General features: G+C 44.9%; 1 protein-coding gene across 1 annotated transcript in view; it reads left to right on the top strand.

Moving 5' to 3' along the window:
- Positions 1-12923, top strand: part of DDX31 (DEAD-box helicase 31) — a 43295-nt gene that overhangs the window by 5138 nt on the left and 25234 nt on the right. The window contains exons 9-15 of the mRNA XM_063174784.1: positions 326-390; positions 1184-1303; positions 1569-1675; positions 2406-2641; positions 2985-3161; positions 5582-5641; positions 11528-11578. Coding sequence (XP_063030854.1) covers positions 326-390; positions 1184-1303; positions 1569-1675; positions 2406-2641; positions 2985-3161; positions 5582-5641; positions 11528-11578 — 816 coding nt within the window. The remainder of the gene's footprint in view (positions 1-325; positions 391-1183; positions 1304-1568; positions 1676-2405; positions 2642-2984; positions 3162-5581; positions 5642-11527; positions 11579-12923) is intronic.

The following is a 12923-nucleotide window of genomic DNA, read 5'->3' as shown; positions in this document are numbered from 1 at the left end:
TTCCTTGTAATTGAGGCAGAGTATCTTACCATTGGGCTAGAAGGTGTTTAAATCATTTATTTATCTGATCCATATTTCCACCCCCTCTTCATTTTTCTTTGGAATAATAGGGTACTTCCTCATTATTTATAAGTCTTATAAATTTATAAGTCTTAAAAAGAGACTTACAAGTCTTTTTTTAGTGCTGGAGCTGTGATCACATCACATGCACACTGCTGTCAGCCCCATCCTGTCTCTTTTTATGCCAAGAAACATCATTTTTTGATTAGGCTTTGTCATGTTATTAAAGAAGAATCATTGCTGGTCTTGGTTTTCTTATCTGTAGCCATTTACCTGGATTGTGCCTGGAGTACTAATGGGGGGAGAAAAGAGAAAATCAGAAAAAGCCAGGTAGGAAAACAACTTCTTAAATTGTATTTTGGGTCCTTCTGCTCTACAGACTTTATCTCTACTACTCTTCTTCAGAGTGGTTTTTTTACTGGGAGGGTGGATCAAGCTGTGATCCCCTGGATCTTCCACAGGCACAGTGGCTGGGGCAGCAGGAAACATTCACTTCCCCCGGCTGAATCTATTCCTAAAATGTTGATGAGCCTTCTGAGAAGATGAGCTCTTGTGTCAGTATTTTTTTTCCCTGTCCTGACAAACACCTGTATTTGCTTACCACCAACTGTATTTGTTATGGGGGAAATTACTTTCTGGAGAAGAGATTTCCTGGTGTTAAAAATTCCTTTCTTTCCCCTTTTCAAGAATTGAATTGTAAGCCGGTAATCCAAAATGGAATTTTTATTTCTCTCTATAAATCATACACAAAAAGAAGTTTACTCTTGACAGTAAAACAAGTACTCAATTAGAAAAGAAAAACCTAGCTGGGGTGTGTTAGATTTTTTTAAAAATATTATTAATAATTTTTTCCATTCTATCCTTAGCACTGAGTGTGCCTCTGAGTATCAGAGCAGAGTATCAGTGATGATCAAGGATAAATTTTAGCTGGGCAAAACAAATAAATCAGTTTTTATCAGTGAGAAGATGCTGTTTGTGATTTTACTGTGGCATTTTTTACCTCTGTAGGTTCCAGTTCCTCACTGTGGGTCCTAGTCCAGCTAACCTTCATGGGGTTGTTTTTTTTTTTTTTTCTTTTCTTTCTCTTGCCTGGGTTTTATTTTTTGTTTTTGAATCTGCACAGGTTAAGGAAAGGGATAAACATCCTCATCTCCACCCCTGGCCGCCTGGTTGATCACATCAGGTCCACGCAGTGCATTCATTTCCGTCGCACTCAGTGGCTGATCATTGATGAGGCAGACAGGTAAACTTCCAAGTGCTCAGATCTGGAGAATTATTACAATACCCTCTGCATCATAATTCACTAAATATCTTTTTAAATGATGAGAGGGTGTGATTTTTAATCCATTCATGCTCAGTGGCCTCAGCCAAGCACCAGATGTCTGGGATTAGGATGAAATACCCACTTTGGACAGATTGTTGGACAGTTGTTCATTGCAAAGATGTCATGCAGTATTAAGACTTTCTCCTTCCTCCAGCACCTTTAACCATCTCTGCTGTTTCTGTAGGATCCTGGACCTGGGCTTTGAGAAGGATGTGGCTGTGATACTGAATGCTTTAAATGCTGAGAGAGAGACACGTCAGAATGTGCTGCTCTCAGCCACCCTCACCGAAGGTGGGTTATGGACAGATGGGGGCTCTTGTAGCTGAATTATGCACAGGCAACTGCAGAATACTTGGTTGAGTCTGCCTCTATTACAGCCCAGTCTGAAGCCCTTTGCAGGAGTGGAATTAATTTCCTGTTAATTTCTATTAATTTCTTTGGCTCATGGCACTTCCTTTATTACTGGAATTTCTGTTAGTGTATGTTCCATGGTCTCCATGTATGTCTCCAAAATTCCATAACAAAGTAACCATGAACATGAAATTTCATTTGTTTGCTTTACAAATGCACAATTAAGGCAAAAAGCTGATTGCAAGGGAGCTGTTGTATGCTTTGCTCTGTAGCACACAAGCAGTCATCTGCTGTGGCAGGAACTGAGCCAGGGCTCCTGACTTCTGCACTCCTGACAGAGTGAAGATCTGGGATTTTCCCACACACGCATTTAAAAGTAGGCCTGCCAACTGCTGTCTGTCCATAAAGACATTCATAAAATGTGTAAAGTAGCACAGTCAGCTGAAGTAGTGTCTTGTCAAGGTTCTGGTGGAGTCCACAGCAGCTAAGCCTGGTAAGCCCTAAAAAAGCTGAGGTTTGTGAGGGGGTGCTGTCAGTGTCTGAGGGTGGCTCACTGGGTTCTTGCCCTCCACTCCTTTTCCCTGGAATTGTGTCAGTTGTTTTTTTTTTCTGTGAGTGCATCATCCCAGGCCAGACTGGGCCTCACCTGTCTCTCATTTCTGTGGTTTAGGAGTGACACGCCTGGCTGATATCAGCTTGAATGACCCCGTCAGCATTTCCATAGCAGATGAAATCCAGAAGGTGCCTGAACCAGCAGCACAAACAGACAGGAAAGCCAGCAGTTCATCAAACTGCATGGAGCAGGAAAACTTTGCTGTTCCAGAGACACTCCAGCAGTATGTCATGGTGGTCCCCAGCAAACTGAGGCTTGTCACGTTAGCAGCTTTTATCCTGCAGAAATGCAAGGTGAGACTCTGTTTGCATTTATATTACTAAGTAGCCCTTTGCCTTTTCCAGCTCCTTTATCTGTTCCTCTGTTGAGGATAGCATGGATTAGATCCAGGGCTTTGAAGTGCATCTTGAACCACAAGAGAGCTGAGGTGCTGTTGTGTCTTTCATGCTGGCAGAGAGATCCCTGTGCAGCGTGTACTCATTCTTCTGTTGTGGGCTCTCTGTTTGGTGTCAGACTCTGTAATCCTTTCCCACATAATTATATCTCCAGAAGTGTAAACCACCTGGATCTTTTCATGATCTGGGAATTGGAAGAGCCCTTTGGAAGTGGTCACGTGCAATTCTCTTGTTCTTGCAGTTTGAAAAGCGCCACAAGATGATCATCTTTTTCTCCAGCTGTGAACAAGTGGAATTCTACCACGAGCTCCTTGCAAAGGTCCTTTCAGGAGGGCCAGAGTCAGAACAACCTGGACATTCACCCCTCTCCTCTGTGAGCTTGCATTTTCTACGTCTGCACGGCGACATGGAACAGGAAGTAAGCACCCTCAAAATGTCAGGATCTGCAGTTTTATTCCTTTTTTCCCATGATTTATTATGTGGCTATTTTTGGGGAGGAGGGCAGAAGAGAGGACAGAGAGTCATTTCACCTCTAGGGGCCTCAGTCTTCCATCTGCTAATGAGAATAAAGATATTGTCCCATTTCTGGAAAGTACCTTGGTAGCTGTATCTGAAAAACACACCTGAAGAAGCAAATGTGTTATTTCAGCAGGCAGAGCAGCCATTCTCTATTCCCAGTGGGTGCACTAAACCATTTATGTCTCTGTGTTTCTCTCTCATGCAGTCAAGACAGACTTTAAAGCCAAAGGAAAACCTTATCTAAGCCCCAAAACATTATTACTGTTGTAATAATAAGTTGTCCCCATTAAATGAGGCTGGAGCAGTTTGGCTTTGGTTTTGAAGAGCAGTGTCTTGACAGAGTGCTGTTTTCCCTGGGATGGAATAATGGCATTTAACAGTGATTACCCCAAAATAGGTTTGGACCTATTGGAGAGGTTGGACCTTGCTACAGAGGCCAGGAGGAGAGTGTCAGATGAACTGTCACTGCAGAGTTTCTCTCAATAGCTGAGAGACCTCCCTTGGAAGTTCAGGCCCAGATTCTGCCCTTGGTCTGTGATGGAGAGAGCTGCTGCTCTACTCTGAGCTGCACAGCAGAGATGGTAAATGAATAGAGCTCTTCTGATGAAGCAAGAGGTGAAGAGCCATTGTTTTTCTCACTCATTCCCATCCTGTGGAGACCAGAAACATGTGCTTTGCTGTCCCTGCAGTCTGGCCTTTCCTCAACCTGCCTGCCTGAGCAAGTGAGCAGGCCTGGTCTGGCCCAACTCTACCCTGACCAGCTGTTAAGCCAACAGAACACCACTAAGTAGCTGGCACCAGGGGAAGGGTTTTGCCTTTTTAGTACCCAGTGTGTAATTAGTGCTTGATGTCTTCAAATTAAGAGCATTAATGGAGCTAAATTGTGGATCCCATATGGTACTGCTGAGCACGGCTGCTGTCATTGTCAACAAGATACAGCGTGCTCTCTTCTTTAATTTTTGTCAGCAGAGGGTTCAGTGTGTCAGCAAGGCCCAAGTTTCCCTTCTTTTCTAGAACAGCACCTCTAGCTGGGAGTCAAGTGTGTGAGGTTTCTTCTCTATCATCAACGTAACACTTAACTCCTGGCCAGAACTCCAGGGAAAGGCTTGAAATGTGGAAATAAGGATATTTTGGAAGGTGAGCAGAAAAGGGAGTGTAGATACAGAGGTGGTATTGGGAAATGAAGACCAAGTTCTGCTGAGAACTTTGGTTATTGGTGCTCAGAGACAGACAGCAAATGCCATTGTGATGTAATGTGAGTTGTAGAGTCAGTTTTTGTGGCTTTCATCAAGAAAAACACACCCCAAGGCTGTTAGTTAAAATAACTGGAATGTGCTTGGGAAGGTTTGGGGACTGACCAGGCAGGAGGCTTTTGAAGGGAGCTGAGGGGCTGTCCTGGGTTCCTGCAGTTCCCTTTAATGGCTCAGAGGCTGCTGGAGGGTAATTAATTTGGGATCTGGGTGGTAATTTGGGATCTGGTGCTGTAGATGGCCCTGCCTGTGGGGCTGAGCTCGTGTAAGGAGAGGGGGCTGCAGGAGCAGAGGTGGGGACAAGGCTGGGGGGCACCTGCCTCTGATCCTAATGGAAGGAGCAGCCTCAGTCCCAGTGTCACCAGCCCCATTGGTGGCCTCTGCCAGTACAAGGGAAAGCATGGGAGGGTGTCTCCTTTCCTCTTGGGCAGGGATTTCTGGCCATCTCTCCTGCCCTGTTATTTGAAGCCTTGTCCCACAGCATTCACTGTGCAGCTGAGCTTCCCTGCCACTCAGTAATTCCAGAGTCAGAGCAGTGGCTGTGTGCACGCCCCATTGGGCACATGATGAGGCTGATCTCTTGTGATGTGATTATATCACTGTGTCAACAAAATGGGCTTATCCTGCCCATCGTGTGGCTGGACAGACAGCAGTGAACGTGGCCAGCTTTGCTTGTTTCCACAAAAGCCTGTCTTGCCCATAAAGTGTGCCAGTGCTTCTGTTGGTGCTGCCTAATCCTTTGTGGATCCCCTCTCCATGTCAAACAGTTCCTGTTTGCTGGCACACACAGGCTCTGCTTCTGTGCAGACCATGGAGGTGTTGGCTGCTCTGATTTGCCCAAATGCATCCAGGCTTCCCCAGACACTGCCCTCCTACCTGGGACCACACCTGTGTGTCACAGATTTTTCCATTTGCAGGAAGCATTTATGAGGCCAATTCCTTTGCTTTTGGATCTTTACATGATCCTAGTGAACAAGACACAATTAAATTGTTACTTTAGCTAATTTGCTTTGTGTTTGGTTGTAATGTGCATAAGCAGTCTTTTAATTCTTCCTTTTCAATCTTCTAGGAAAGGACAGAGGTCTTCCAGGAGTTCCTAAAATCCAAGACAGGCATCTTGCTTTGCACTGTGAGTAACTTGGAGTCCCTTTGCAGCTCCACACTAACGGGCCTGTCTGATCCCTAAGGGTAACCAGAGGAATTGGCACTGAGCTCTAATTCCAGCTCACTGTCTGACCTTGAGGAAAGTCATCTCCTTTTTCTGCATCTCACATGTTCTGTAAGGACTGGGGCCTTCTTTGCAAACCATTAACATGATCTTCTGCTGAGCTACCATATACAGGAAGAATGGATGTCTTGTGTTAGAGACCACTAAGTATTTTGTTTAGTCTTATGTCTGGAAAAATCTGTTCCTTTGAAGCTGGAACCTTGCCCCCTACATGCAGCCAGTAGAACGCAATCCTGATTTCTAGTGTGCCCCGGAACTGCCAGGAAAACTGGATGGAATATGGTTATTTCCCATCTTAATAACTACCCCAAGGTTAAAAACAACCACCTGCAGAGGTGGAAAGGGGAGTCCAACCAGAGAAGGAAAAGCACAGGCTTTGCTGCTCTCCTTGCCCTTCAAGCTCCTTCCAAGGATGCTGAGGGTGAAATTCTTGTCCTCTGCTGAAGTTTGCTGGCACCCTTGGGTTGTGGTGGCACCTTTGCCTCTCGCTCCTGACCTGCCAGGGCCACAGGCTGCTGCAGTGGTGCAGAAGGCTGCACGATTTGCTCTCTAATAGTGGCAGCTGTTGATCTGAAAACGTGTGAATCTTGGCGATTTCTACCCACTGCAAACCTGTAAATTACAGCGATCGGGAGTAATTAGAGCTGAGAAACCCTCTCCAGCTCTGAAATGACTCCTGTTCTTGCTGCTGTTATTCTTAAAGGAAACCAGTTGCAATTTTTTCAGAGTGTGGGGAGCTGAATTTTTTTCTTTTTCTGCCCCAGTTCAAGCTATGAGTGCCATGTGTATAGGAGTGTTTGATTTAGCATTGCCAAATTATTTGTCACCTGTAAAATTCTACTTGTTACCTTCTGGTCCTGCTTTGTGTGTACAACCTTTCAGTGATTTGATCAAGGTCAAAATGCATCTTTGCAGTGCATAAGTGGAACTGTAACTTGGTTCCCTTGTATACAGAGGTAATACTTGAGTGTCAGAACTAGGGAGGAGAGTAGAGCTTAAATCATTCAGTGGCATAGATTGTTTTGAAGATAAAAAGTGTTTGGTAAATTCTGAAAAATAAATAGCTAAACTTTGTTATCCTTAATTCACATAACTGAGAAATGTCAGGTACATATCTTGTTTTAGAAATTCCAATTTAATGGGTTAGGAAGGAAGGTAAATGCTCAAATTTAGACAAAGAGGAAGCAAAACAATTGCAATCACTAGGCTAGCAATTCCTGGGTGAGAAGGTTTGAAGGGAAAATGCAGCCTATGACAGGAAAAATCTGTCAGGAAATGAGCAACTGTTGACAAGGTAGGAAGAATTTGGATGAAGAAATCTCAGTGGATGGGATTCCCCTCTTGAGACACTGGAGATGTGTTTTGATTTCCTACTGTGCCACAGACAGGTGAAGGTGGAATTGGGGTGACAAGGCAAATAGCCACATGTCAGTTGAGCAGCAATAGCTGTGGGTTTGCTCCTGATCTGTCACAAATGGGAGGTAATGGTCCTAAATGGGAGATAATATGGAGTAACCTGGATTGCCATGACGAGGGTGGTGTAAGGTAACACGTTTATTGTAGCCCTCCTCCTCTTCAATCTAAGCTGCTTTGCATTTCCTGCAAGGCAGGGATGCAGCTCCTGCCTGTGCTGGTGACTCTGCCTCAGCTGGCACACAGTCAGCACGTTAAGCACAGTGAGTTGTGTGTCTTGAGTCCAAAATCTCCCTGTGCTTCCAACTCCCCATCTGTAAAATGGGGAAAGTAGCACAGTTCCATCTTACAGAGATGTTGGGAGGACAAATGCATTGAAAGCAGGAGGTGGCCTGTTACCACAGTAATGGGGACCATATGGACACCTTAATATAGAGATACACTTTGCACCAGTCCCACATTACAGGTGCCTCCCCAACGCAGATGTCCAAAGGGCAGCCAGGCTCTGTGACCACCTCCTGCCTCTGAGAGCATTGCTTTTTCTGACACTCTTCTCCATATCAGCAAAAAAAAAAAAAAAATTCTGCAGAAAGGTGGTTCTGTTCTTTTCTCTGCGAAATCGTGTTTTGTGCCCACAAAATTTTGAAACCTGGCTCACAAAAGAGCAACACAAATAATGTTGCTGTCCTTCCCTTGTCCCTTATGCCATGTTCTCCACCCATCTTTCCGCTCTAGTAAGCAATGGGACCTGCTGTTCCTTTTATTAATTTGCTCTATGTCATATGTATATTAATATAGCCCATAAAAATATTTTTGCCAGACAATATAAGCTGGCAGACAAGAAAATAAAGAAAGGCCATGCATCTCAGAGGGTCTCATCCAGATTTATTTCTCTCTCCTTCACCGAAAGTTCTTTGCTGCTTCCTTTGGGATGTGCCTTTTAAACAAGTTCATCTCTTCCAGGGAGGGAGGAAAGATCATTTGGAGATTGTTTGCTGTTTACTCAGTCACGCTAACTCATCTTGCCAGTTTTCTGGCGGCCCCAGCCAAGAGCTTTCGCCTCTGACAGCTTCTGTGCTCTCCCCTTCCTCCTCTGATTACGCAGCCCAATCTGTCACCCTGCCGACGGGGGTCTCTACCCTGCTGATGGCTTTCCACACTCGCCTGTAATGACTTTTGGCAGGCCGGGAAGGCGCGAGAGCTTCTTCCCCAGCTTGGAGAGCCGCTAGGCCCTCTCTGCCTGTTAGCTAAAGCACTTTGTGAGCTTCTTTGGTAAATAAATGAGTCATTTTAATCCAACTGACAGCCTGGCACCTGAGCAAGCTGCCTTCCATCTGTACTTCTAGGCCTCATGTAGGCAGCCAATTGTCAAGCTCAGGGCCTTCAAGACCTCACCATTGAGTGTCTTTCAAAAGCAACTTTAGCAATTTCCTTTGCCCTAATTAGATGGTGTGAGAGGGACTGAGCAAACCAAGGCCCTTGCAAAACTTCAGTGGCCCTGTTGGTTGTGATCTTCTGCAGTGACAGGACTCGCTTTCAGTGTGGCCTTTTTGCCCTCCATTCCCTGGCACCCACCCCCTGTACCCCATTCTCTGTACCCCATTCTCTTGGACCCACCCCTGTACCCTGCAGGCTGGTAACATGAATTGTTCAAAGCAGAAATTTCAGCTTTTAGAGCATCCCTCAGGTGGATTGTTCCTTGATCCTTGTGTGCCTTGCAGATGGGATCAGGGCAAGAACGTGGTTAAGGCTTTAGGTTATAGTTTAAAATGGCACTGGTGTAGGTTTGGTTTTGGTTTTTTGCTCCCATGAGATGGTCACTGAAGAATTGGCCCTTCCATTGCCCATGGAAAGGAGGCAGCAGTGACCTGCCAAGGTGTCCTGTCCTTGATTTCCCTGTAATTAAGGAATGGTGGTGTGAGGTCACACATGGAAGGGGCAGTGCCATCTGAGGCAGTGGAAAAGAGGGAGAGTGGTACATTGGAAATCTCTTGGCCTTCTTGAAAGAGTACTGGCAGCAGGTTAGTGCTTCTGCATGTGGAATAAATGTAAAACTGGATTGGTGTTGTTTGAGCTGTGTTGTCTCTCCTGGAAAGGTGACCCACAAATATTTTTCTAAAATTCTGAGAAGTTGGAACTCATGGGCCCTGCCAGCAGAGGAAAGCAAATCAACTCAAACTTTTTACCCTAGTCCTACCTTGCTGCTCTCTACCAGGGTCTTTGAGGAAAAGGAGCTTGAGGAGACACAGGTGGACTGATACTGAGGAATCTTTGAGAGTTTGCAAAACACTCCAATTACCAGTAAATCCCAAGAGACTTGTGAAAGAGAGGCAAGGGAAACCCCAGGAGAGTAGCTGCTGCTGTGTGTCAGTAACAACTGAGGGGAGTTGGTGGCACTGTGAAAACAATCATGAATGCAAGGCTGGTGATGGGAGAAAGCCTTCTCCTAAAATGTTTTTCCTGGCTGTTTATGAGGCTTTTAGTGAACCTTTTCAGCTTGGGCAAATGTATATAAAAGTGCTGACTGTGATAATGATTTTCCAAGCTGAGATGTTGAGAAAATTGTCTTGGAAGAGTAGGAAAAGAATCTGGATGGATGGGAGGGATGGCTCCTGCCCATGCTGTCCACTCTTCTTGTTAGAGGTGCTCCAGACCACAGGGCTGTCCTGGTTGTTGGTTTATTTTGGTGAAACTGCCCTGTGCCAAGGTCAGAGCCCTCTCCTCAGACAGCCTTTCCTCAGCTGCTGGGTGGGAGGAAGAGCACGGGAAGGGGGAAAAGACCAAAGCCTTGTCAGCTTTGGTGGAAGAACAGAGCCAGCCAGCTCGGAATCAGCCGTCAGCGCTCCTGTCTGATCGTGCTGCAGAGTTTATAGTCTTGTTATCCTGGTAACTGCTGTACATGCTTCCCAGCTCCCCTTGATTTATTTTCTCCAACCTCCTTTAAATGGCTTTTTGTACATCTGTTCATTCAGACTCTGGGAACAAGTCACTCCTTAATGAGCGTGTTGGAGCGCGAGCGTGCGTTATTTCGGAGTGGGCGCTGTGGAAAGTGGCTCCTCTTTTACTGCACTTGGAGCCACAAAACAGCCTGGTTAGTGCTTATGGGAAGGCCTTTGCTGCCAAAACATCAGCTTCCCATTCTTTTAACGTGTGTGGGAGTTGCATGAAAACACTTCAGTGGGTGGCTGACACATTTTTAGTACATTAAGCTCCTGCTTACGTCCTTAATATATTCTATTTTGCAACTAGCTAAGAGATACATGTGTTGCAAAACATTTCCTAACAGAGTTAAATCTGCACACCTGCTCTGCTATTGCGCCTGGTGAATGTAAAATCCGAGGAGTATGTGAGGACATTACTAATGAACAGAAAATCAAGAAGGGAGATTGAAATGTGTTTGCGCTCTCTGTTTTGGATAGCGTTTAAACTCTCTTTTCTCTCAGAAGGGGGTATGTTTTTGGAGATATCTGGCTGTGGATAACTAAAGGGTTTCATTCAAGTCCTTCTCCAAGTTGATGGGTTTTTTCACCAGCTGGCACATCAGATAACACCTTGACAGCAGCTTCAGACTCTTTTCTTCGTAGCTGCATTTTGTTTCTCCAAATCAAAGCCAGACTGGTGCAAATCTAAGGCATAGCTGAAGTCCCCTCTCCTCAAGCTGTGCTCCAGCTTCCTGCAGATTCTGCTAAATTGTTTATTTGCCTTTTATTTTAGGGCCAGATGACCTGCAAGTCATCTGCTTCTCGACTTCAGACCATCACCTAGGAAACAACTAATTATTTGTAGGTAGAGATCAGTGTATCCTTGGACATTCCACCCAAGGCCAGGGATTCCTGACCATTGGCCTTTATGGTTTTTTTCCCTTTCATCATAAGCAGCCTGATTTTAGTACTTAGATTTGCTGTGGATAAAGGTGTGCTCAGAACTAGTGCTGCCTTTCAGAGATTTAATTCTCCCTCTCTGTGTTTGGGTAGTAGGTGCTCATGAGCAGATCTCTTTTCATCAGTGAAACAAACTGAAGAACCAAAGGTATCACTACCATTTACACAGTGGATTCTCTCAGGGGCTGTAGCAAAATGCTGTAATTCAACACCACCATCCTGAAATAGGTGTTTGTGTCCTCCAGGCTTTGGGCCATAGTAGTGGATTATTTTTGATTGCATTTTTGATTGTATTTTTGATTGTTTTGCATTTTTGACTGCCAACAATCCTTACATTTTAAACCCTCAGTGTTATTTCTGACCTTCAGTCCATCTCTCCCCAAATTAGACACATAAAATTCCTACTTCCATAGTTGCCATCCCAGAAGACTCCTCACTCTGCTGATACCTCCAAAGGATTTTTACTAAAGTGATTTCCTTATTCATTTTAAAGGATGTAGCAGCACGGGGGCTGGACCTGCCTCAAGTGACGTGGATTGTACAGGTGGGTTTGCTCTGTGTGTCTGTGTGTGTTATGTGCAGCCTTGCTCAGATTAAATCCCAGTCCAGATCCTTCCTGCAGTTTGCTGGTCTTGGTGCTGATGCCTACAGGTGTGGGAGACCCACAAGTTCCTGGCTGCAGGACTGGGACTCTGGGTTTTGCCAGGATAAAGCATTGCTAGAATAGCCTTGGCCTGTTTTTCTCTTTAATAACTCTGGTGTTACCAGAGTTTGTCCTGGCTGGAGATGAAGCACCCTCCATTTTCCCACCCAGGAAGCCAAATTTTGTGAAATCCCTACCATCTCTTGCAGTTCTGTTCCCATTTTCCTGAGCTTGCTGGGGAGGCAATTCCATGAGGAATTTAAGTTAATTCCTAATGTTAAACATTGAGTAGCCCAGTAGTGCCAGTGCAGTGACCTGAGTGTTTTGAGTGAGGCTTGGCTGGGGCTGAGTAGCTGCAGGCATCCAGCTTCCAGCAGAACTGCATGGTTCAGATTTTCCCTGAAGAAAACAAGCCCAACAAAACCCCACACTGCTGCATTGCTGTTGACAGAAATACAGTCCTAGGGAAAAAAAAAAATAGAAACAAAGGAAGATGGATTGAACCTTAAAAATAGCAGCCTGTCGTTTCAAAGAGGAGGCTGAGAGCATGAGACAGATTTCATTTCTATAAAAGATTTATAATTAAAAAAAGGTTAGTTGAATAGAGGAAAAACTGATCCAGAGATTCACATGTATCAAGCGACACCTGGGTAAAAGGAACAGGGCACAGAGCCTCAACAAAGCTTTTTAATTTCTACCTCATCCCTTCAGGTAACAAATTTGATTTGATTTTTGTGTTTTTTAAAAAAAGGAATGATATTGTAGCAGCCAGCTAGTCAATGAAGGCTGTGGAAGTGAAGTCTTTAATTCCCAGATCTGTATATTAATATAATTTAACCAAAGATATAGTTGCCAGTGTTAGAACGCAGTGCAAATTACCTAAAGCCCTGGGAGACTTCTGTGTGTCCAGAAGGCGAAATCTCAGCTGTCCTGAGAGCTGTGTCCAAGAGCAAGGACCTGCAGGGAGCAATTAGATTGCTCACAGCATCTTACTCACACCTCTAGCCAGTAGAAACTTTGCCAGAGGGCACAGGTATAAACACTAGAGTGGGCTTTGGTTGTTGGGTTTTTTCCAGTTAAACTGCTGAGGGCTCATTTCTGAGCAGTATCTCTGTGCTTGTTCATTTTTTCCAGGAAAGAGAGGAAGAGGGGGAGGAAAGAATAGGGGGAAGTTAAAGGGAGGGAAATGTGTCACCCTTTATCAGATCTTGCAAATGGCTGGGCAGTTTTGATTCCCAGTGAGGTA

This window comes from Melospiza melodia, chromosome 22, assembly GCF_035770615.1.
Source record: "Melospiza melodia melodia isolate bMelMel2 chromosome 22, bMelMel2.pri, whole genome shotgun sequence".
Lineage (NCBI taxonomy): Eukaryota > Metazoa > Chordata > Aves > Passeriformes > Passerellidae > Melospiza > Melospiza melodia.
The sequence above is the reverse complement of the archived record's forward strand: the minus strand, read 5'-3'. Positions and strand labels throughout refer to the sequence as shown.